Source organism: Myxine glutinosa, chromosome 13 (assembly GCF_964187855.1).
Source record: "Myxine glutinosa chromosome 13, kmMyxGlut1.1, whole genome shotgun sequence".
NCBI lineage: Eukaryota > Metazoa > Chordata > Myxini > Myxiniformes > Myxinidae > Myxine > Myxine glutinosa.
The window spans coordinates 105,541,262-105,565,763 of NC_136273.1; the positions used below are offsets into that span (position 1 = coordinate 105,541,262).

General features: G+C 49.1%; 1 protein-coding gene across 4 annotated transcripts in view; it reads right to left on the minus strand.

The window, feature by feature from the left end:
• Positions 1-22,497, minus strand: part of LOC137416914 (bromodomain-containing protein 3) — a 62,436-nt gene extending 39,939 nt beyond the window's left edge. The window contains exons 1-6 of one of the 4 annotated variants that reach the window (XM_068102605.2): positions 22,309-22,460; positions 12,059-12,209; positions 9,740-10,209; positions 9,366-9,503; positions 8,697-8,841; positions 7,121-7,461 (exon numbers count right to left, since the gene is read on the minus strand). In XM_068102605.2, the coding sequence (XP_067958706.2) occupies positions 7,121-7,461; positions 8,697-8,841; positions 9,366-9,503; positions 9,740-9,937 (822 nt within the window). In that variant the 5' untranslated portion in view covers positions 9,938-10,209; positions 12,059-12,209; positions 22,309-22,460. Of the gene's footprint in view, positions 1-7,120; positions 7,462-8,696; positions 8,842-9,365; positions 9,504-9,739; positions 10,210-12,058; positions 12,210-22,308 lie in introns of all 4 variants that reach the window. The other 3 variants (XM_078767878.1, XM_068102606.2, XM_068102604.2) reach the window with 3 other exon arrangements.
• Positions 22,498-24,502: the final 2,005 nt, after the last annotated feature.

A 24,502-nucleotide genomic window follows, 5' to 3' on the forward strand; every position in this document is an offset into this window, starting at 1 on the left:
ACCCAATATACCCTTAAAGGCCCAGAGGATCTAAAAGACCCTGTAGACCCAAATGGCCCTGAAGACCCAAAACACCATGAAACCCAAAAGACACCGAAATGGTCAAAGATGCCTACCCCTCTGAAACGACGTGTGGTGAGGCGCGTTGAGCGCGCCGAGTCACACTAGTAAAAGCAATGCGGCACCATGACATTTTTGTGCAACCTTTTTGAGCAGCACTTCTTGCAAATGATGTGCCGATGACCACAAATTGGCTGTGTACCAAGTTCAGTCTTGGAAAGTCCCACCGTTGGAAAACCCACTTAGATTTATCATTAGGTCAGGTCAGGTATGGGAGCATGCGCCGGAGCAGCACGTCATTGATCATGAGCAAAGACCTAATTGCATCATTCAGCTATGGTCAATTGGAAGCAAGGTTACTCAGCAGTCAAAAAACGCAAACCAAGATCTAAATTACCAATACATCCGCACACAAACATGCAAACAATAGACTAAATATGTCTGTCTAAATATGTCAAAACAGGACAAAGCAGACTCGTCGGCATCTTCATCGTAATTTCAGAAACATAGGGGCCTGGCGGCACTCACCTGGTAGAATAAACAGTATACTGCACCGACTAAAGGTATTTTAAACCAATTTCAATGGTTGCTAGAAGACAGGGCAGCATGTAGAATCACACTAACATAATCATAAGACTTTTAAACAAACAAAGAGAAAAATACCTATTTTGGGGGGCAACCCTCCCCTACCCCCAACCCCGTTTAACCCCCTAGAACCAATTTCTTCTAATGCCTTGAACAAACATTGGTACATCATGGGTGAGGAAGGTTGTGGTGAAGTTTCATCGAAATTGTGTGTCGTTTCTGAGAATAAAAGAGATAACTATTTTGGGGGAGCAACCCCCCCCCCCCCAGACTCCTAAAGGGGCAGATTTTTTTACATATCGTGAACAAACTTTGGTACAGCAAGGGTGGTGAAGGTTGTGGTGAAGTTTCATCGAAATAGTGTGTGTAGTTTCAGAGAAGAAAGGAAATTCCTATTTTGGGGGGTCAAACATGGATATACTTTGACCACCGGTAAACCCCCTTAGACCCCAATCTTTTTTAATGCCATGAACAGAACTTTCGTCACAACAACAAATATAATTGTGCCAAGTTTGGTCACAATCCCTTCAGCGGTTTTGGAGAAGTTGCAAGTGTTTCCAAATCCGGGATCCAAATCTGGCCCATCAGTGGATTATCAAATCCGGCCTCAAATACAACTACCTTGAGTTTTTATGCCGTCGCCAGAGGCATTATGTTTTCAGGTTGTCCGTCTGTCCATCCGTCCGTCCGTCCATCCATCCGTCATAGGTTTTTCTTCCCGCGATAACTTACGAACGGCTAAAGGGATCTTAGTCAAGATTGGTGCAGGTGAGGTAAAGATGAACAGACTACATTTTGGGGTCACAAGGTCAAAGGCCAAAGGTCAGAGGTGATATTCGGTAAAAAAAAATACTGTCACTGCGATAACTTGTGAACCAGTGATGGGATTCTGACCAAATTTGGTACAGTTATGTAGAATGATGTAAAAATGAAATGATTCGATTTTGGGGTCAAGAGGCCAAAGGTAAAAGTCTGTAATATGGCTATAACTTGAGAATGGCTGAAGTGATCTAATTCAAACTTAGCACAGATATGTATAATGATGTAAAGATTAAGTGATTAGATTTTGGGGTCAAAGGTCAAATCTGTAAAAGGTCTATCACTTGTGAACGGCTGAAGGGATTTAAATTAAAACTTGGTACAGATATGTATAATGATGTAAACAAGAAATGATTAAATTTTGGGGTTGTGGAAGTGTAAAATTTATGAAGCAAGTAATTTTTATGAGCTACAACCTGCTCACCTCATGTGCAAGTGTTTTTGTGATTTCCATGCAGAAGTTGAGATTTCCTCCAGTCGGCGAATCATCTCCGACACTCTGACCAAATTTGTTTGCTCGAGAAAAGTAAATTCTTAGTTGAGGCAATGGTAGACCACATATTGTCATGGTAAAACCATTTTTATGACTGAGGGTAATATGATTACAAATAGGGTGTTTTTTTTGGAAATAATGTAATGTTAGATCGAGTATGTCTTACTGAAGTTCCATAAGCAAACTGAAGCAAAGATATTGTTTTCTTGGTAAATAATAAAATAATACAGCTGGTTCCATGATGTCTGACTCGGCTGCCTGAAGTAATTAGCATTAACTGAATTGCTTTACAAATCCCATTGTGTTTGGGAAAACTAGTGAATAATCGACTCGGTACGAGGTCGAAGCTAACATTGTTTTGATAAATAAATGCAAAATACATGGTAATTATTTTGCAGAGTTGGACAAAGAGTTCCCCGATACAATAGAAGTGGATGAGTTACTCTGCGCTGGCCGATGGGGGATGGGCCCAGTGCACTTTTCTCTACTTCCAATTACAAGTTAATCTAATAGATAGTTTTATGGAATTGTCAACGTTCTCAGTAAATCTTTCAAAAGAGCGATAATTGAACACTGAATCGAATAAAGCTTATAGCTTATTAGGGTTTGATAAAAGTTATTCTAAAGTGTAAAATCCTAAAAACTTATTCCAAATATCCACCACGTACATGCAGTCTGGTAGGCTAGCTATCTCTGACTCTCTGATCCAATATCTTCTCAGTAAAAATCTTTTGTAAGGGTATATACAGTATATAGGCTTATACCTCTTATATATGATTTTGACTTATGAGGGAAAATATGAGTTTGCAGGTTGACAAAGGATGTGGTTGTCATAGCTACTGAGTGACCTATTGATTAAATAAGGGCTTTCTTATTTAATTGCATGCCTGTTTTGAAGTTTTAACATGACTTATTAAAACTCATGTTACTAGTGTGTTAAGTTGCAATATGGTATGATAACCCTTGCATCAACTGGCAGAATACTCAGGTCCTGTGAAAACAATAATGTTAAAATGAGTTTTGCGGTTGACAAAGATGAATTTGATATGCTTGTTTCTAAGATAATATTTAAAAGTTTGAATTAGTAAATATATTGTTGCAGTTTTTAGAACCTTCACTATCAAATTTAGTATTAAAATCCCGTATAAATAACCCGTGTACATTTCCCTTTAATTGGCTGTTAATTGAAATGAGTGCACCTTAGCTAGTCCATGTACAAGCATGTAGCAAATCATAGAACCTCTCTATAGTTATATCCTTATTCTATGTTCCAGATAAGGCTGTGTGTCCAATAGTCGATCTTACGTTGCACCAAATCAAATAAGATAGATCCCCTTTTCGATGGCCCCAAAGCCTACATTTCCAACAGCATTCAGACTCCATTACGCACGCGGTCAGCTCGGAGAAGAAGGGCATGGCCCGCCCATCGTCATCAAAAGGTGGAGCCAGAAGGCCCTTACGACCAACCAGGAATCGGTGGGCATGGCTTGGTAGGGCGTGGCTATATAACCCGTTACGGGAAGCCCCCACCGGCAGATCAGATGGAGGGAGCCAGATGAGAGAGGGAGCACGAATCAAGAGTTCTGTGGAGGAGGTGCGTGATCCAGCTGAACGTGAAAAAGAACGCAGGAGGCAGAGGTGCCTGGGAAAGCTGCCGGTGCAAAGCCGAGTGCGTGGAGTCACCGTTTGCTCACTTCCAGCGTGGAGCTGGAGCGGACGTCTTTGCTGCGATTTCCCGCCGCACCTTCCAGCCCTGCCGTTCTGCACAGACCCCTCTTCTCCCTCCAGCCAATCCTACCTGCAATTCCCTATTCGTGTGAGTCTGTTTGTGTTGTCCTGTCCCTGGGTATAAGTTAAGACTGTATAAGCTAAGGATTGCCCTGTGTATCTGCTTCTTCCTCTTCCCTGTAAATTACTTTGTTCTTCTTTGGTTTTGTGTAAATAATAATAAATATCTGTTCTTTCTTACCCGTTTGGTTTGCTTCTCGTCCGATCGCTTTAGTGATTTCTTGATTGAGTTCCTGTGGTGCGATTTCGGCCAACGCTTTATGAATCGGGTTAGTCTTTGCTAACGGCTTGAACTTCGGACTGCTAACCCGCTCGGCAAATACCATCTTGTCCGTGGTTTCGAGCGGTACTTGTCTCCCTGTTTTGCGGAGGGATTGGTGAAGGTATTCGGGAGAACACCTTGACCAATAACCCTGATCAATCCCACCTCGCAAAGGAGCGTTACAGGTACCAGGAACGGAGACGGCCAGCTTAACAAGACGAGGGGATTAAACCCCCCTCGGTAAGGGGAGTGCCGTCATCCGATTCCGTAACAATATATAAAGTTTTTGTAGTTACATTCTTTACATGTGATTGAGAGAACCTTGACGCCGCAAAGTCTCGAAGAACATATCTTCCTCATTAAGGAGATTTTAATATGCATTCCTCAAACGGCGGGATATCCCTCTGCTCAATATTTCACTCGACCAATCACATTGCATCCCTCGATCCTTGCTCCCTCCCACCTACACTTTGCCTAACCAATCCTACTGCTCTCCTCCTCTTTCTTCGCTCCTCCCCCTCCACTTTCTCCTCCCATTTTCAACTTGTATAAAGGTCAGAACTGACGTCCAAATATTTAGGATTATCACTGGGTTTGTAAGATGTTGGTTTGTTGTACTTAGGATTATCACTGGGTTTGTAAAAATGTTGGTTTGTTGTACTTAGGATTATCACTGGGTTTGTAAGATGTTGGTTTGTTGTACTTAGGATTTTCACTGGGTTTGTAATGTTGTAAATGTTGTACTTCGGATACTTCACTTGGCTGGTCGATTCTGTATGTTTACACTGTATGTTGACTGTATACTGTGCATGCTACTGTATCCTTATGATGTTTCCTTTGATGTACATCTCTACTGTACCAGGATTTTCACTTGGGACTTTCTGTGAATCTTGCAATGTGCCTTTGTGAATTGTAGTATGCTCTTCTTGGTTTGATAAAGGTTATTGTTTCTTGCTGTGTATTTCCTTGTCGAAAGAAAGTTTTGTCCTCCTCGGAAATTAAAATTTGTGATTCTTCTTCTGACAAAAGTTATGGACATTGAATTTCTTGATTCATCTATTACATACTGTCTAAAAAAATATCTCTATCAGGGTCAATAGGTTACAGGTCAGAGGTCATGTCAGGTAAAAATGTGATAACTTGGCACAGCTGAATGGATTTAAATCATACTTGATACAAGTATTATAATGATGTAATAATGTGGGTGGGGGCATATCAGTCAACGTCGTGACGTCGAAGAGTGCCGTTCTAGCTGCTGTTTCTGTGTTTACTGTATGATTCTAGTTTGGTTTTGTTTTAAAACTTGTGCCAATTTGTGAGTATTCGTTGGACTTTTCAACTGGGGTTTTGAGGCCTTGAACATTTTTCTCGTTCAAGTCCACGATCGTTTTTTAAATTGTCTATGCCCCCTACTACTTTCTGTCCTTCCATTTTCTCCTAAATTCCCTTATTTCTCCTTCAAATTGTATCCCCTGTTCAGTGTCTTAAGATATTAAAAAAAACAAAAAACAAAATCAATTCCTTATTACCTCCAAACCTTTCACCTTCCCCAACCTCCCTACTACCCCCCCCCCCCCCACTTCTACTTCTACTTCCTCTTCCATCCTCTCAATTTTTGCCGGTTCCACTCTGCATTCCTGCTCTGAACGTGAAGGTACTCACCACACAGCTCAACATTCTTTTCTTCAAGCTTTTACTTTCCCCTTCTTCGACATAACCTTCAATAATAGAATTTTTTTTAAAGGTAATTGCTCCTGCCAATACATACCAACTGCTTGAATACACCTCCACGACTTACCCAGAACGTCTTCACGGTACCACTTAAAATGTTTAAATTTCCTCTTTCTCCCGTGTTGAATTCTCTATTTTATTACAATTCACTCTTCTTCCTCTTCCAAAGTCTGCTATAAAATAAATCCTTCGTCATTCCAACACTTACAGCCCTTCCTTTCTACATTCTCTAAACTCACAAGGTCGTTACCAGTCTTTGTCCATACAGGTCTTTGTCCCACAACAAATAAACGTACAAGACAGGCCAATCAACGATACAACAATTAAAATACAACAATTAATGGTTTAGTAAAAATAAATGCAGGACAATAAAAAAGTGACACGAAATTCCTAAATTGAGGGACCCTCCCACGGACTCGTATACAACACAAGGGAATGATAAATGAAAATAAACGCGTTGTGTGGTGGGTTGGCTGATACTCCGCCTGGCATCTTTGACCGGTCCCTGAACCACCGCGCAGGAACCGCAAAAGATGGCGCGCAGTCGCGCCCAGAGCAGCCACCGACCTGTGAAGCGGCGGCAAAACTCCTTCCTCCTCCGCTCGTTCCACAAGCCACAAAGCTCCGCTGTTTCTCAAGCGCACACAGCACGAAGTGCAGCCGTCACAAAGCCAGCACCAAGGAGAGTGTATCAACTGTGACTGCTCGCGATGAAGGCCAGACCCTCGCCATGGAGACATACGCTTACACGGACATCCGGGCCCGACTTAATTTCAGGAAGGTTTCTCTTCACGACATTCGGAGCACACTACCCAATACAATCCAATCTGGACTAAGGTATTTCATTACCTACCCCCACAAACCTATATACTTTATGGACGTGCTCACATTATAATAGTACACACATTATATACGTACTTACATTCTAATTGTGGCTAACCCCCGCTCTTGCAGGGAAAATGGCCTTAAAATGCCTGTTGTTGTTGTTGTTGTTATTACATTCTAATTGTACATACTATTCCTTGTAGAGGTATTTTGTTTTGTATACAAAGTCGAGGCTCATATAAGAGCTAACACTGAAAAGACGAAAACATAACCAGACACATAAAATATATAATAAAAAGAGTGGTAGACAAAAGGGGGAGAGAGAGGGAAGCACACAAACACAACAGATGGTACTCGGTTGAAAAGAAGGATAATGTGCAATACTGGCTGGCACCAGGTGGAATTTCTGGCCTATGTTAGCACATTATGTGTGGACAGAGACAGACAGGCAGACAAATAAATAAACAGAGTCAAATGCAATACCCTCCTCTGGCGAGAGCAATAAAAACAGTGTCAAACCATCCTCCTCAAAAGACACACCCTCTCTTCTCTCTTACCTTCGGCACTGTAGGTATGCTTGGAATGGCTGGGGGCGTATTCGCCATTCCCACCGGAACCGCACGACCGCTACCAGTTGAAGCAAGAGGTCCTGGTCCTAAAGCACGAGGCAGAGGGGGCGAGGGAGTGGGCAAGGCGGTACGAGCAACAGTGGCTGAAGGGCGTGGTATGGCAGGACTAGGGGAAGTAGCTGGAGGCGGTGGAGAGTGTGCTTGCTGCTGCGTCGTGGTCCGAGGCGTGCGGGTCGAGGTGGCGGGGCGAGTTGTCGGAGTTGTTGGCTCACTCGATGTGACGTCTGTACCCTGCGCCTGGCCCGTGGAACTCTGAGCCTCAGAGACAGCTGAAGGTGGTAGAAATGGGGAAAAAAAAGTTAGGATTGAGTGATAGAAAAGTGAGACTTGAACAAACGGAGTAAATCATTCAACCATGAGGAAAAGGAGCACTAAATTAATGATAAAAATGTAAAATGTCAAGACAGAGAAGGAAAAAAAGTTGTTGTTTTTTCGAACTACAACATGAAGCACTCAGGATGACCTGAGTTACAAGTGAAACAGAGTCGAGAGCCTGACGGGTTTATTTAATGGTGGTGGAGCACAGGCATGTCGGAATTGTCGGGACAAATTGCCTCCTCTTGCGTCAAAGTTCTTTTTTAAGATTCATTGGTTTCGCATCGATGTGGCCACAGACTTCCCCGTGACCGACAGACATGATCAGATTTTGTATTTTTATGCAGCAGAATCGCATCGTAACTTCACACAATGTAAATACAGCACTTGGGTATCTTTCATGAAGTTCATGGGAGGGAACGGCGGTGGGTATATCCAACAATGGACACTATTTCCGTATTTACTTACATAGACAGACTTTCTCCTGCCTGGTGGGCATCTGATCACAGGAACATACTTGCAAGCTTTTGTACCCAGATAACTTCTACAAAAACACCTCATAAAAAAACTCTGCCATGGGAGCAATTCACATAATCGTGTTCATGGCGCGTTAGCATTAACCCCATCCGGATGATATGGGTTAAGAAACGAACGAGCATATTGGAATAGCACCTCAGTTCCCAATGGTACACATGGCATGCTTTTCTGATGAAGAAAATACAGAAACCTCCATATGGGTCTTTACAAAATAAGGATTTCCATAATAGGACTATACGGAGGGAGTTCCACGAATGCATGACACCACAAGAGGTTGTGCTTGTTTATTAAAACAAAACCAACGACGGTTCAATGCCTTAACCATCCTATGTCATCTTAGACTCAGCCAATCCCAAGATTATGTCAGGATGGACTACATCTCGGGAATGCGATTGAAGAATGCAGTTAGCATTTCCGAATGAGCATACGGCTCTCGGTGCCGGGATCTCAGGTTCAAATCCCAATCTGTTGTTCTTCCCACTGCCTACTGTCCTTGTTATTGATGTGAAAGTATAACAATGGTCCCAACTGTCCTTATTTTAACATGGCATTATATGTACCGGTACAAGCTTTGGCATGTACCTTAAGACACGAGAGAAAAGGGCAGAAATCAGTGCTATTTTGGTTCATATGTTTAAAACATTATTCTCACCTGTGGCGGATGCTTTTCGGGCACGACCCTTGGGGGTCTTTGGAGCTGGTGGGGTAAGCTCTAGCTCTTCTTGGGGCATTTCAGCCACTTTTTGCAGAAAGAACTTCTCAAGAGTTTGAGCCATCAACACAATGTCATCGCTTGGCTGCAAGAGGATAGGGGATAGCAGTGTTTGGTTTTGTTTAAATACAGAAATCTAGACTCACGGAGGAGCTAAATGGCAGAGGGAAGCAGGGTTCAAATACAGGATGGGAGGGGGGAGGGAGGCTCAAGAGTAGAAGAGAGCATGAGGTGATGATGGGCAGCACTCTTCAAGGATTTGAGGGATGGGACACGAGACAACAAAGGGAGTCGGTTCCACAGAAGAAAGAATAGAGGATTAGAGGTAAGTATTCAGCTAGGAATTGGGGAAGGGAACCAGGTGTGGATTGTGGAACAATGCATGCAACATGGCCACCTTGGGAGAGGACAGAGGGATGAGAAACGAGGCCAGAAGTGAGAACGAAAACTACAGCCATGGATTCTGCTCAGTCCCTCCTTGGTAAATCCATAACCAAGTTATTGTTACAGATCGGTGTTCCAGATCCTACAAGGACTCAAAAATGGGGAACGATGCAAGACGGCTGATAAGACTACGATGGATGGAAAAGTGGCCTTCGTGATACTCACCCTGTTGTAAATGTAGCAGTTTGTGAACATGGTGCTAAAATCCTGAATACATTCCACAGCTGTCCAGTAATAATTGGCATCGAGCCTCTTTCTTATTGTGCCCATGTCCATCGGGTGCTTGATGATTTCATAGTAATCCTTGGGGTAAGGCAAAGTGGGGTGGCAGTAACAAACTGGTCTTTGTAAAGTGATGTTTAAAGTTCGTAACCTCATCTACGAGTGCCACAAAACAAAGCAAAACCCTGAAGAAACCATGTGCAGGCTGTTGAGTAGATGACAATTATATGGATGATGTTGCAAGCCAGAGTCAAAAAGAAAAAGAAAACATGAATAAGCCTGAAATTTAAAGAGTTAAATGATCCCTTTAAACTTACAGGTAAGTTTAGCTTTGAAACATCCACAGGCTGATGGAACGGCCAAGCAAACTGGTGTTTCCAAAGCGCCTTCATCACCACTTTGCCCAAGTACTGCAGCTGATTGGTCAGACGTCCGGGCTTACTGGGATTATAAGTCTCCGGTGGGGGTGGATTTACCAAAGGGGGCTTAGCCGGTTGGGTGGCTGGTGCTTCCATGATTTCGAGAAGGGGAACTGGGATTCAACCTCCAGAGAAAGGAATAACAAAACTGAACAGCGAGAGGATCGAGCTTTGGAGTTGGATTCCGATGCCAAGAATCAGACTTTGCTGACAAGTCCGGAAGAGAACCGCTCAATTGCCTCCAAGATTCAAGGTCCTTCAAAAGGCCTGGCAGATGCAAATGCAGCTTTGCGCAGCAGAGCCTTTTTTAAGCAGTTAACTCCAAAGATGAACCCCACATCTCTCGAGGTTAACTGGACACCAGTTCCCTACAGAGAAAACATCACACATTCTCAGATTGCATTACATCAAGCAGCACACGCAAAGATTCAAAGCATTTAACACAACATTTAGTTCATTTCAAACGGCCATGCCCGTCAAGAGTTATCCAATAAACGTCTGCATTCTCATTGCATTTTGGGTATTCAGGTCGAGGCTGTTGTACGTGGCAACATTTGAACGACCTCGGAGGAAATTGAAGTCAACCACACAGCATGGACTTGCACAACTTGTTGGCCAGACGAGATGGATGAGGATTATCCGTCCTTGAAAGTCATTATTGAGCAAACGGATTCAAACAAAACGGATTGGCTGGTTTATACGTGTGTTTGTTTTGAATTGATAATCTGACAGCCCCGTTTCCAGTTGACTATGCAAATACGTAATACTGCTTACAACCTGCGGGACATCAGTTTGAGCATCTTTAGCGTTCCCACATTTTCCGACTTGAGATCCCATTATAATGTTGTATTATTAAGCCTTATGAAGGTGAATATAGGAAAGACGAAGGTGATGGCAAGTGGTAAAGCAGGTGGTGAGGTGGAAAGAACTGGGAAGTGGCCGTGTGCTGTGTGCAGGAAGGGTGTCGGAGTGAACTCCATTCAATGTACAGCGAGAGGATCGAGAGATTTTGGACAGAGACAGACCTCTGTCCGTACAATGTGCACTGAGTGGGTTCATCGAAAATGTAGTGGTCTGAGAGGGTCATTAACCAGTGTGGCAGCTACATTCAAATGTAAGGTGTGCACAGAGGGAGCTGCAGATGGCGGAAATGTTGAGTTGGATCTTGGAGACAGCGTGAAGTTGGAAGGTGTGAAAACATTTTGCTACCTCGGAGACATGCTGAATGGAGAAGGTGGATCAGACTCGGCAACGGTTGCTCGAGTGAGATGTGCATGGAAGAAGTTTCGGGAACTGAGTGGCGTGCTGATGAGGAGGGGAGTGTCGTTGAAGCTGAAGGGAAAGGTGTATGCTGCATGTGTGAGAAGTGTTATGATTTATGGGAGCGAGACATGGGTAATGAACGTAGAGCAGCAACGAAGGCTGGAATGGGTGGAAATGCGAATGGTTCGGTGGATGTGCGGAGTATCGTTGAGAGAGAGGAAGACAAATGATGAATTGCGAAAGATGATGGGAATAGAGCCTGTGATGGATGCTGTGAAGAGGAACAGGTTGAGATGGTTTGGTCATGTGTTGAGGAAGGATGAAAGTGACTGGTTGAGAAGAGTGATGGAAATGAATGTAGAAGGAAGTCGAAGACGGGGAAGACCGAGAAAGACTTGGCTGAAGATGGTTGAAGAAGAAATGCGGGCAAGGGGGTTAACAAGGAGAGATGCAGAAAATAGGGCAAAATGGAGAAGATTGTCATGGGGACCGCAAGGCTAACCCCCGCTCTAGCAGGGGAAATGGCCTTAAAATGCATGTTGTTGTTGTTGTTGTTGTTGTATTAAGCCTCCTCTCTGTTACGTCGGTGCGATATTATGCAACGCCGGCACAACGCTTTTGAAGGTGTGTGCATCAGAGGGAGATCGAACATTTGCTGTCGATGAATCAATATGGCGAAAGAGAAGGCTGGTGGTTCAATCAGTGGTACTAGAGTGAGAATTCATGATCAAATGCATAAAATTGGGGTCAATGTGCAAACTGTGGGATCAAATTGGGTTCTGTTGAGTTCAGACAACTCAGATGCGATTGAAAAATAAATCGATTATGGATGAAGAGTGATAAGATTAGCAGTAGTCACGATATAGAGGTGTTCGAGTTAGCCTGTGGACAGACAGAAAACAACAAATTGAAATAAAGAACCACGTGACTTCCCTTGAGAGAAGTTTCACTCACAGATGCCGTCACTCCAAATTGTCAACAGATTTCTTTTGCACAAGTTGCTCTTTCCACACACAGCCATGTTGTTGCACACGTTTGGCAAAGAATCGGGTCATTTCCAAAGTTATTTCCAATCTTTCTTCAGGAATTTTTCTCACCGCTTCAGCTAGGGAAACAAAATAAATAAATACAAGAATCAAATGTCTTCGTGCACAATCGCAAGGAGGATGTAACTAAGCTGTGTACCATTTTGAAGGTCTTCCGGAACTATTTCCAAGACTACAGCTCGCGACAACGGTCATCGCATCGAAGGTCGATTAAACAGCCGTCCCCCACTAAGGCCCTCTCACCTCCCCAAATATAAAGGGCGTCCCTTCGGAGTTCAGGACATGTGAGGACACACTGCTGTGGCACTGATGAGAAAACGTTCATTAAAGAACTCCTGACCTTTCACCCCACATAGCCGTCCTATCCTTCCTTGGTTTGAATCCTCTACGGTTCTAGCCTTGCTTCAAATCTCAACCGAGTTAAAACCACCATCCTGGTATTTCACATGCAGGGTGACACATTAACGTGTGCATCGTTCATCGGATAGGCGTTAACCTGGGTGTCCCGCAGAGTATCGATTTCCTGGTGGAGGTTAAAGATCCCCGCTGTCTTCTGCGATGGGTCGGCAAATTATCAAATGCTAACTGATGAAGGTTACCATTGCCAAAACATCAAACCTCATCTTCCTGACAAACCTAACGTTGAAGGGGGGCATTTGCAGGGGTGCTATTGGTGAGATTGGGAGTTGGTGGGGGAGGTGGGATTGTTGTTGATGAGATTTAGAATGGAGGGGGGCGACGGGAAAGTGCTGGTGAGATTGGAGTAGGAGAGAATCTTTTGCGGATATTGAGCATGAGGAGGGGAGTAGTACTGGTGAGATTGGGGAGCAAGGGGAAGTGGTGTTGGTGAAATTAAGAATGGGTGTGAGGGAAGGGGGGGGGGGGGAGTGTGGGTGTTGGCATTGGTTGGAATTGGAGGAGGGGGGTTGGCGTCGGTTGCAACGGGGATGGGGGGTCGGCGTCGGTTGCAACGGGGAGGGGGGGGTGGTCGGCGTCTTTTGGAACGGGGAGGAGGGGGGTTGGTGTCGGTTGGAACGGGGAGGGGGGTTGGTGTCGGTTGGAACGGGGAGGGGGGTTGATGTCGGTTGGAACGGGGAGGGGGGGGTCGGCGTCGGTTGGAACAGGGAGGGGGGCGGCGTCGGTTGGAACAGGGAGGGGGGGGGCGGCGTCGGTTTGAATGGGGAGTGGGGGGGGATCAGCATCGGTTGGAATGGGGAGGGGGTGGTGAGATTGGAGTAGGAGGGAATCTTATGCGGAGATTGAGCATGAGGAGAGGAGTAGTATTGGTGAGATTGGGGAGCAAGGGGAAGTGGTGTTGGTGAAATTAAGAATGGGTGTGGGGGAGGGGGAGGAGTGTGGGTGTTGGCATTGGTTGGAATGGGAGGAGGGGGTTTGGCGTCATTTGGAACGGGGAGGAGGGTTGGCGTCGGTTGGAACGGGGAGGAGGGTTGGCGTCGGTTGGAACGGGGAGGGGGGGGGCGGCGTCGGTTCGAATGGGGAGGGGGGGCGGCGTCGGTTGGAACGGGGAGGAGGGTTGGCGTCGGTTGGAACGGGGAGGGGGGGGGCGGCGTCGGTTGGAACGGGGAGGAGGGGTGGCGTCGGTTGGAACGGGGAGGGGATCTGGCATCTGTTGATGGTGTTTGGAGGAGGGGGGGGGGGGGTGTGAGGAGGGCCGTCAGTGATGGTGTCAGGAGGTGCGGAGGGTCATCGATGGTGGTGTTGCGGGGGGGGGGAGGTCGTTGGTGGTGATGTCGGGGGGGGGGGGGCAAGGTCGTTGGTGGTGATGTTGAGGGGTGGGGAAGGTCTTTGGTGGTGGTGTTGAGGAGTGGGGAAGGTCATTGGTGGTGGTGTTGGGGGTGGGGAATGGTTGTTGGTGGTGGGGTTGAGGGTGCAGAAGGTCGTTGGTGGTGGTGTTGGGGGTGGGGAGGGTCGTTGGTGGTGGTGTTGGGGGTGGGGAGGGTCGTTGGTGGTGGTGTTGGGGGTGGGGAGGGTCGTTGGTGGTGGTGTTGGCTGCTGGGGAAGCTTGTCGGTGGTGGTGATGCAGGGGGGAGGGGGGGGAGTGGGGAGGGTCATCGGTGTTCGTGTTTCGGGTGGTCGTCGGTGGTGATGTTGTGGTGGGGAGGGTCGTCGGTGGGGGTGTTGTGTGGGGAGGGTCGTCGGTGGTGGTGTTGTGGGTGGGGAGGGTCGTCGGTGGTGATGGGGGTGGCTTCGCTTGGAACGGGGAGGGGAGGGTCATCGGTGGTGGTGTTGCGGATGGTCGCCGGTGGTGGTGATGTGGTGGGGAGGGTCGTCAGTGGTTGTGTTGGGGGTGGGGAGGATCGTCGGTGGTGGTGTGGGGGGTGGAGAGGATCGTCAGTGGTGGTGTTGGGGGTGGGGAGGATCGTCAGTGGTGGTGTTGGGGGTGGGGAGGATCGTCGGTGGTGGTGTGGGGGGTGGGGAGGATCGTCGGTGGTGGTGTGGGGGTTGGGGAGGATCGTCGGTGGTGGTGTTGGGGGGTAGGGAGGATCATCGGTGGTGGTGTTGGGGGGTGGGGAGGGTCGTCGGTAGTGGCATTGTGGTGTTGGGGAGGGGGAGGGGGGGCGGGTCGTCGGTGCTGGTGTTGGGGGGTGGGGAGGATCGTCGGTGGTGGTGTTGGGGAGGTGGGGAGGATCGTCGGTGGTGGTGTTGGGAGGTGGTGTTGATCGTCGGTGGTGGTGTTGGCGGGTGGGGAGGATCGTCGTTGGTGGTGTTGGGGGGTGGGGAGGGTCGTCGGTGGTGGTGTTGGGGGTGGGGAGGGTTGTCGGTGGTGGTGTTGGGGGTGGGGAGGGTAGTCGGTGGTGGTGTTGGGGGTGGGGAGGGTTGTCGGTGGTGGTGTTGGGGGTGGGGAGGGTCATCGGTGGTGGTGTTGGGGGTGGGGAGGGTCATCGGTGGTGGTGTTGGGGGTGGGGAGGGTCATCGGTGGTGGTGTTGGGGGTGGGGAGGGTCATCGGTGGTGGTGTTTGGGTGTGGGGAGGGTCGTCGGTGTGACGTTGGAAAGGGGGGGAGGGGAGGGTCTTTGGTGGAGGTGTTGAGGATGGTTGTCAGGTCATTTGTGGTGGTGTTGGGGGGTGGGGAGGATCATCAGTTGTGGTGTTGGAGGGGGGGGGGAGGTTCATCAATGGTAGTGTTGGGGTGTGGAGGGTCGTCGGTGGTGGTGTTGGGGGGTGGGGAGGGTGGTCATGACTTTTTGAATCGTCACGGGGGTTTGGAGATGCGATTCAATAGTGAACAACCCACTAAAATCTTCTCGGTGTAGCTTGACGGAGTTTGTGAATTGAGCCACCCCCGCTGTTTCTGTGTCTGACACCTAATTGTCGCCCTATAACTGTGAAGTCTCGGTGATATTCGCACCCAGATGCACAATTTATCGCTGTCGAGACCAAGTGGCTGCTAAGCGAGGGTACAATCGAACCTAGCAGCTCGCCCTGGAGGGCTCAAGTGCTAGTAGTCAATAATCCGAATCACCGGAAGTGTACGTATGGTCATTGACTATTCTCAGACGATCAATCGCTTTACCCAACTTGACGCCTACCCGCTTCCCAGGATGGATGACATGGTCAGAGAAGTATCTACCTAGAGGGTATTTAGCACCTTGGACCTCCGAAGTGCTCATCACCAGATACCTATCCGGGAGAATAATCGTCCTTACACCGCTTTCAAATCTGGTCAGCGGTTGTATCAATTTCGTAGAACCCCCTTGGGGTCACGAACGGAGTTCTTGTTTCCAACGGGTGATGGATGACATTCTAACCAGAGAGCAGCTGAAAGATGTTTTCGTGTACGTCGATAATATCACCGTATGTGGCCGTGATCAGGTAGACCATGATTCACATTTACGGCGGTTTTTGGATGTCGCAAATAAATACAGATTGACCTTCAACGAGGATTAGTGTAACTATTCCGTCAAAACAGTGGATCTCTTGGGGTACACCATGACCGGAGAGGAGATACGCCCTGACGTCGCTCGGCTGCAACGTTTGCTCGATATGGCCCCTCCCATTGACCGTGTGGCATTGAGCAGAGTAATGGGATTGTTCGTCCATTATTCCAAGTGGGTGCCAGGGTTTTCAGAGAAGATAAGACCATTGGTGGAATGTAAAATATTTCCACTGAACATGGCCGCAAAGGCTGCATTTCCGCTATTGAAAAACGACATAGCTAATGCTGTTGTGACCTCGATCGACGAGACTATTCCTTTTATGATCGAGACAGACGCCTCAGACTGTACTATGACGGATACCCTCAATCAAGCTGGAAGGCCAGTCGCTTTCTTCTCTCGAACACTGTCTGTTAGTGAAAAGTGACATTCCGCTATTGAGAAGGAAGCTTACGCGATCGTGGAAGCCATCAGGCGGTGGCCCCATTTCCTTCTGGGGAAACATTTCCAGCTGATTACAGACCGGCAGTCCGTGCCTTTCATGTATGAGGGATGCCATCCACAGAAGATTAAAAATGAGAAAAATCGTTCGCTGGCGCGTTGAATTAGCCGACTTCAGTTTCGACATTGTGTACAGGCCGGGGACGAGATAATCTGGCTGCTGATGCGCTATCTCGACCTGTCTGTTCAGGAATGACCACTGGCGATTTACGTGGTATTCATGAATCGCTTTGTCACCCCGGGGTGACTCGATTGGCTCACTTCGTGCGGAGTAGGAATCTGCATATTTCTATGGATGACGTCCGGCGTCTTTGTAAAACATGCTCCACGTGCCGAGTAAAAGTAAAAGTAAAAGTAAAACCGAGTTTTTAAAAACTGTCTATGGGAACGCTGATTCATGCCGGATGGCCATGGGAGCGTTTGAACGTGGATTTCCAGGGTCCATTGCTGGCGGCAGGGGCATGCGGATACATTCTTACTGTTGTTGACAAGTACTCCAGATTTCCGTTTGCTTTTCCGTGTGTTGACATGTCTTCGGCGACGGTGATTGAATGTTTTCGGCAATTGTTATTACTGTTCGGATATCCTGCCTTCGTTCATTCCGACCGAGGTATGGCTTTTTTGTCTCGGGGGATTAAAGCGTTTCTCCAGGATTGAGGTGTAGCCTCTAGCTGTACCATGGCGCACAATCCTCAAGGCAATGGCTTGGTGGAACGATATAACGGAATTATCTGGAGAGCCGTGTCAATGAGCTTGAAGTCGCGCGGTTTGCATTCGCAGCAGTGGGAGCACGTACGGCCTGAAGCATTGCCCACTATCCGGTCGCTGCTGTGTACAGCTACAAATGAAACACCGCACAAATGCATGTTTCAATTTCAGCGACGTACTGATAGTGGGCAAGCGCTGCCTTCTTGGTTGGCAAAGCCCGGTCCGGCTCTCCTGAGACAAGCGGTCAGACAAAGTAAATACGAGCAGTTGGTAGAACGCGTAGAAATTCTGGAGGCAAATCCAGAGTATGCTCATGTCAGGCTGCCGGACAGATGTGAGACTACTGTATCAGTCCACCATCTCACGCCTTGCGGTGAGGGAAATCAGCGGGCTGTTGACGACAACCGAGACGGAATCTCGGGCTCCCCCATCAAAACGGAGTCGCAGCAAGGATCGACCGGCGATAAAGTAATTGTTGATAATGTCAAGGTTACGGAGATCCTGTCGGTTTCAGGAAGCCTTCAAAAGGAGGGGGTTGATGAGGATGATCCTCCTTTTGCGAGATCCGGGGATCCAGGAACTGATGGGATTTATTGAACTCGTGCTGGAAGATTGTGACAACCGCCAACTCCTTTTGGTCGGGAGAGCTTTGCCCCTGTTATGGTTTTTGGCACTGTTACATTGCTTTCTTGCTCGTTTGCTAGCTTGTATTTTAACGGAGGGAGAATGTGTGGAAATATGAAGAAGAAGATTCGATGGCATTGCCCTGAGAAGAGGATACAACCGGGTGCAGGGTAAAGGAGGAGATTGGCTTCGTTTCTGTATTATGTGAGCGGACACTTGAGTAAGGTATGAAAGGGAATGATTATTTCCTTGCTTACAGGTTAAAGAAGAGCCTGGTGTTGGGCTAGCGGCTAGGGTGCCAGCTTAGGATCCTAGGATCCTGGGTTCGAATCCCGGTCGATCGCTGAATTAACGCCAGGGGGGTTGACTCAGCCTGTCATCCTTCCGTGGTCGGCTAATTGAGTACCAGTTCACTGGTAATTCCCTGTTTGTCGTAAAAAGGCGACAAAAAGGATTGGCGGCAGGAAGGGCATCCGTCCGGCCGTAAAACATTGCTTCAAAAAGGGGACCAAAAAAAACAACAACAACCACGGTCCCCGAAAAAGGCCAACCCCCGCTTGCGGGGAAAAATGGCCTCTAAAGGTTTTTTTTTTGTTTTTTTTACAGGTTAAATAAGCCTGGTGTTGGCTTAGCGGTTAGGGTGCCGGCTTGAGATCCTAGGATCCTGGGTTCGAATCCCGGTCGATCGCTGAATGAACACCAGGGGGGTTGACTCAGCCTGTCACCCTTCCGAGGTCGGCAAATTGAGTACCAGCTTGCTGGGATGAATGATCCCGGTGTGTACCCCGGTTTAGAATAGGTACACCGTATCCCTGCGCATCGTAAGAGGCGACTAAGGGTTGGCGCCAGCAAGGGCATCCGGCCATAAAAAAAACATTGCCTCAAACAGGGAACCATGATTGTCAAACAGGGAACCATGAAGCAAGGCTAACCCCTGCTCTGGCGGGGAAAATGGCCTTAAAACGATCATTCATTTTTCATTTTACAGGTTAAAGAAATGCTAGAATAATCTTCAATGTAGTTCTAATATTAGTCTTTATCCTGTGCTTACAGGGTATGTGGAGATAGATTTCAATAAAGCCTCATATCTGGAAACGAGGTCTCGACTTGATTTCATAACAGCGGGTGGGGAGGGTCGTCGATGGAGTTGTTGGGGAGTGGGAAGAGTCACCGGTGGTGTTGAGGGGGTTGGGAAGGGTTGTTGGTGGTGGTGTCTGGGAGGGGGGTGGGGAAGGTCATCGGTAGTGGTGTTGGGGGGGTGGGGAAGATCGTCTTTGGTGGTGTTGGGGTGGGGAAGGTCGTCGGTGGTGGTGTTGGGGGTGTGGAGGGTCATTGGTGGTTGTGTTGGGGGTGGGGAGGATCGTCGGTGGTGGTATTGGGAAGTGGGGAGGGTCGTCGGTGGTGGTGTTGGGGGGTGTGGAGGGCATTAGTGGTGGTGTTCAAGGGTGGGGAGCTTTGGTGGTGGTGTTGGGGGGTGTGGAGGGTCATCGGTGGTGGTGTTGGGAGGTGGGGACGGTTGTGGGTGGTGGTATTGGGAGGTGGGGACAGTCGTTGGTGGTGGTGTCGGGGAGTGGCGAAGCTTGTTGGTGGTGGAGTCGGGGGGGGGGGCATCGGTAGTGGTGTTGGGGGGTGGGGAAGATCGCTGTTGGTGGTGTTGGGGTGGGGAAGGTCGTCGGTGGTGGTGTTGGGGGTGGGGAGGGTCATTGGTGGTTGTGTTGGGGGTGAGGAGGATCGTCGGTGGTGGTATTGGGAAGTGGGGAGGGTCGTCGGTGGTGGTGTTGGGGGTGGGGAGGGTCGTCGGTAGTTGTGTTGGGGCGAGGGGAAGGTCATTGGTAGTGGTGTTGGTGGTGTCGGGAAGTGGGGAAGGTCGTCGGTTGTGGTGTTGAGGGGTGGGGAAGGTCGTCGGTGGTGGTGTTGTGGGGTGGGGAAGGTCGCCGGTGGTGGTGTTGAGGGGTGGGGAGGGCCGTCAGTGGTGAGGGTCGGTGGTAGTGTCAGGGGTTGGGGGTCGTCGATGGTGTTGTGGTGTCGGGGAAGGGGGAGGTTGTCGGTGGTGGTGTTGGGAGGTGGGGTGGGTCGTCAGTGTTGGTGTTGGGGTATAGGGAGGGTCGTCAATGGTGGTGTTGGGGTGGGGAGGGTCATCGGTGGTGGTGTCACGGGGTCGGGAGGTTCGTCGGTAGTGGTGTTGGAAGGGTCGTCGGTGGTGTATCGGGGTTCAGGAGGATCGTCGGTGGTGGTGTTGGGAGGTGGGGAGGGTCGTCAGTGTTGGTGTTGGGGTATGGGGAGAGTCGTCAATGGTGGTGTTGGGGTGGGGAGGGTCGTCGGTGGTGGTGTCGGGGGGTGTGGGGGTCGGGAGGGTCGTCGGTGGTGGTGTTGGGAGGTGGGTGATGAGGGTCGTCAGTGTTGGTTTATGAGGAGGGTCGTCAATGGTGGTATTGGGAGGGTCATCGGTGGTGGTTGGGGGGGTCGGGAGGGTCATCGGTGGTGGTGTCGGGTGGTGGGGAGGTTCGGTGGTGGTGTTGGGGGTGGGGAGGGTCATTGGTGGTGGTTTTGGGGGGTGGGGAAGGTCGTCGGTGGTGGTGGTGTTGGGGAGGGTCGTCAGTGGTGGTGGTATTGGGGGTGGGAAGGGTCGTCGGTGGTGGTGGTGTTGGGGGTGGGGAGGGTCGTCGGTGGTGGTGGTGTTGGGGAGGTTTGTCGGTGGTGTTTTCAGGGGGTGGGGAGGTCGTTGATGGTGTAGTTGGTGGTGTCGGGGGTGGGGAAGGTCGTTGTTGGTGGCGTTGGTGGGTGGGGAGGTCGTTGGTGGTGGTTTTGGGGGGTGGGGAGGTCGTTGGTGATGGTGTTGGTGGTGGTGTCGGGGGGTGGGGGAGGTCATTATTGGTGGTGTCGGGGGGTGGGGAGGAGGGTCGTCGGTGGTGGTGTCGGGGGTGGGGAGGGTCGTCGGTGGTGGTGTCGGGGGTGGGGAAGGTCGTCGGTGGTGGTGTTGGGGGTGGGGATGGTCGTCGGTGGTGGTGTTGGGTGTGGGGAGGGTCATCGGTGGTGGTGTTGGGGGTGGGAGGGATGTCGGTGGTGGTGTCGGGGGGTGGGGAGGGTCGTCGGTGGTGGTGTCGGGGGGTGGGGAGGGTCGTCGGTGGTGGTGTCGGCGGGTGGGGAGGGTCGTCGGTGGTGGTGTTGGGGGTGGGAGGGATGTCGGGGGGTGGGGAAGGTCGTCGGTGGTGGTGTTGGGGGTGGGGAGGGTCGTCAGTGGTGGTGGTATTGGGGGTGGGGAGGGCCATCAGTGGTGGTGGTATTGGGGGTGGGGAGGGCCGTCAGTGGTGGTGGTATTGGGGGTGGGGAGGGCCGTCAGTGGTAGTGTCGGGGGGTGGGGAGGGTCGTCGGTGTGGTGTCGGGGGGTTGGGAGGGTCGTCGGTGGTGGTGTTGGGGGTGGGAGGGATGTCGGTGGTGGTGTCGGGGGGTGGGGAAGGTCGTCGGTGGTGGTGTTGGGGGTGGGGAGGGTCGTCAGTGGTGGTGGTATTGGGGGTGGGGAGGGCCATCAGTGGTGGTGGTATTGGGGGTGGGGAGGGCCGTCAGTGGTGGTGGTATTGGGGGTGGGGAGAGCCGTCAGTGGTAGTGTCGGGGGGTGGGGAGGGTCGTCGGTGGTGATGTCGGGGGGTGGGGAGGGTCGTCTGTGGTGGTGTTGGGGGTGGGAGGGATGTCGGTGGTGGTGTCGGGGGGTGGGGAAGGTCGTCGGTGGTGGTGTTGGGGGTGGGGAGGGTCGTCAGTGGTGGTGGTATTGGGGGTGGGGAGGGCCGTCAGTGGTGGTGGTATTGGGGGTGGGGAGGGCCGTCAGTGGTGGTGTCGGGGGGTGGGGAGGGTCGTCGGTGGTGGTGTTGGGGGTGGGAGGGATGTCGGTGGTGGTGTCGGGGGGTGGGGAAGGTCGTCGGTGGTGGTGTTAGGGGTGGGGAGGGTCGTCAGTGGTGGTGGTATTGGGGGTGGGGAGGGCCGTCAGTGGTGGTGGTATTGGGGGTGGGGAGGGCCGTCAGTGGTGGTGGTATTGGGGGTGGGGAGGGCCGTCAGTGGTAGTGTCGGGGGGTGGGGAGGGGCGTCGATGGTAGTGTTTTGGTGTTGGGGTGGGGGTCTTCAGTGGTGGTAGGACCGTGAAAGGTTATGGCTTATGCTTATGGTGGGAGTATGTAGAGATTATAAGAGTAAAAATCAGGTGCGATTAAAAACAAAAACGTGTGTGAGAATCACTGAAATGGACACGACCGATGATTTGATCTGTTGTGCGATTCGCGCCTCATAAAGCGGAGAACTTTACCCCCCGCAATAGGCGCCGGTAAAATGGCGGCCCAGGTCCTTTCGCTTGAGCGGTAGCCACAGCCAAACCACATAATCAGGTATCAAACTGTTGCTGTCGAGCGACATAGTCAAACTACGCGGTCGAGGACACGCACCTGCAGCCGTTCCGTGCAGACAAACGCCGTGTACGCCCCGTGCCGAGCCGGGTGCGGTGGAACGGCTGTGTTGGCGCCGCGCCGCCCGAAGGCCTGCTGGCGGGACGGGCTCAGGTTTCACCGTTCATTGGCTGAATACTCGCACGTGACTCAGAATCTCCCTCGCCGTTCTTAGGGGAAAAAAAATTCAAAAAGTTTTTGCTTTTTTCTCTCCACATTTTCATAAATTTCGTATTATTTATATATTGATTTCCCCAAAATTTCATTCCAGCATTTTTACGTTTAATGTCAAACGTTTCATTTTCTTGTACTAATTTTTTTTAATGGTTATCGGTTTGTCCCACATCACTGTTCACCGATCGCTTTCCCTCTTTTCTTTCAGCCCGATTGTTCTTTTTGATCTTCACTCATTCAGAGCAGCAGGTTCAAACGATCGTCCAATTAGCAAAGGTTTCCATCCGCTTCGTGATCTTCCGTGTCCACATTCACAATGCAGTAATTCATTCTCCCCCCTTTTTCATTCGCACGTTAATCGCAATTTATCAATTCATTCTCCCGCCTTCATTCACACGATCGCTTCCTTTGGAGGAAGAGCCGCGTTGGTTTTTACTACTCGAGCTTCGTTTCCCGACGGAAATCAACATGAACAAATGGAGAACCATTCCTTTCTTTTTATGTACTCGATAAAGACCGCCAGGGGGAGACAAACTCTTTCACGGCACCTGGACACAGTCGTCTTGTTTAAAAAAAAAAAACCCTTTGGGGTTTTTTAAAACTACGTTAATATGAAAGTTCCAATTGTAAATTCCAAGATTTACATAAATTCGTCTGATGGATTCATTCACTCCTGAAAGTCAGATACCCCTACACAGCTTCCGGTGTCGGAACAGTAGTGGCGCTGAGCGCCGGAAGTACGGAACAATAGTAGCGCTGAGCGACCTCCCGTCCAAATACTGTTTGAGATTTTCATCAAATGATTGCAGTGATGTTAAAAAAATATCTTCATTTAAAATCACTTCCATACATAAATACAAGGGTCGTCAGTAGACAGAAAACGAAGCAATAATATATATCATTACGCTGGAGCAATACATACCAGCGCATTCTTATACACCGTTCATATTAAAATAAAATACTGTACATTTATCACGAAATAAGACCATTTGAGCAATCATGCGTCTGTCCTGTTCACATCCCAACACTGCTATTTACAGCTACTGCATTGTGCAGGTTGTGCTATTTACAGCTACTGCATTGTGCAGGTTGTGCTATTTACATCTACTGCAATGTGCAGGTTGTGCTATTTACAGCTACTGCATTGTGCAGGTTGTGCTATTTACAGCTACTGCAATGTGCAGGTTGTGCTTTTACAGCTACTGCATTGTGCAGGTTGTGCTATTTACAGCTACTGCATTGTGCAGGTTGTGCTATTTACATCTACTGCAATGTGCAGGTAGTGCTATTTACATCTACTGCAATGTGCAGGTAGTGCTATTTACAGCTACTGCAATGTGCAGGTTGTGCTCTTTACATCTACTGCATTGTGCAGGTTGTGCTATTTACAGCTACTGCATTGTGCAGGTTGTGCTATTTACATCTACTGCAATGTGCAGGTTGTGCTCTTTACAGCTACTGCAATGTGCAGGTAGTGCTATTTACAGCTACTGCATTGTGCAGGTAGTGCTATTTACAGCTACTGCAATGTGCAGGTTGTGCTCTTTACAGCTACTGCAATGTGCAAGTTGTGCTATTTACAGCTACTGCATTGTGCAGGTTGTGCTATTTACATCTACTGCAATGTGCAGGTTGTGCTATTTACAGCTACTGCATTGTGCAGGTTGTGCTATTTACATCTACTGCATTGTGCAGGTTGTGCTATTTACAGCTACTGCAATGTGCAGGTTGTGCTCTTTACAGCTACTGCAATGTGCAGGTTGTGCTATTTACAGCTACTGCATTGTGCAGGTTGTGCTCTTTACATCTACTGCATTGTGCAGGTTGTGCTATTTACAGCTACTGCATCGTGCAGGTTGTGCTATTTACATCTACTGCAATGTGCAGGTAGTGCTATTTACAGCTACTGCAATGTGCAGGTTGTGCTCTTTACATCTACTGCATTGTGCAGGTTGTGCTCTTTACAGCTACTGCATTGTGCAGGTTGTGCTCTTTACATCTACTGCATTGTGCAGGTTGT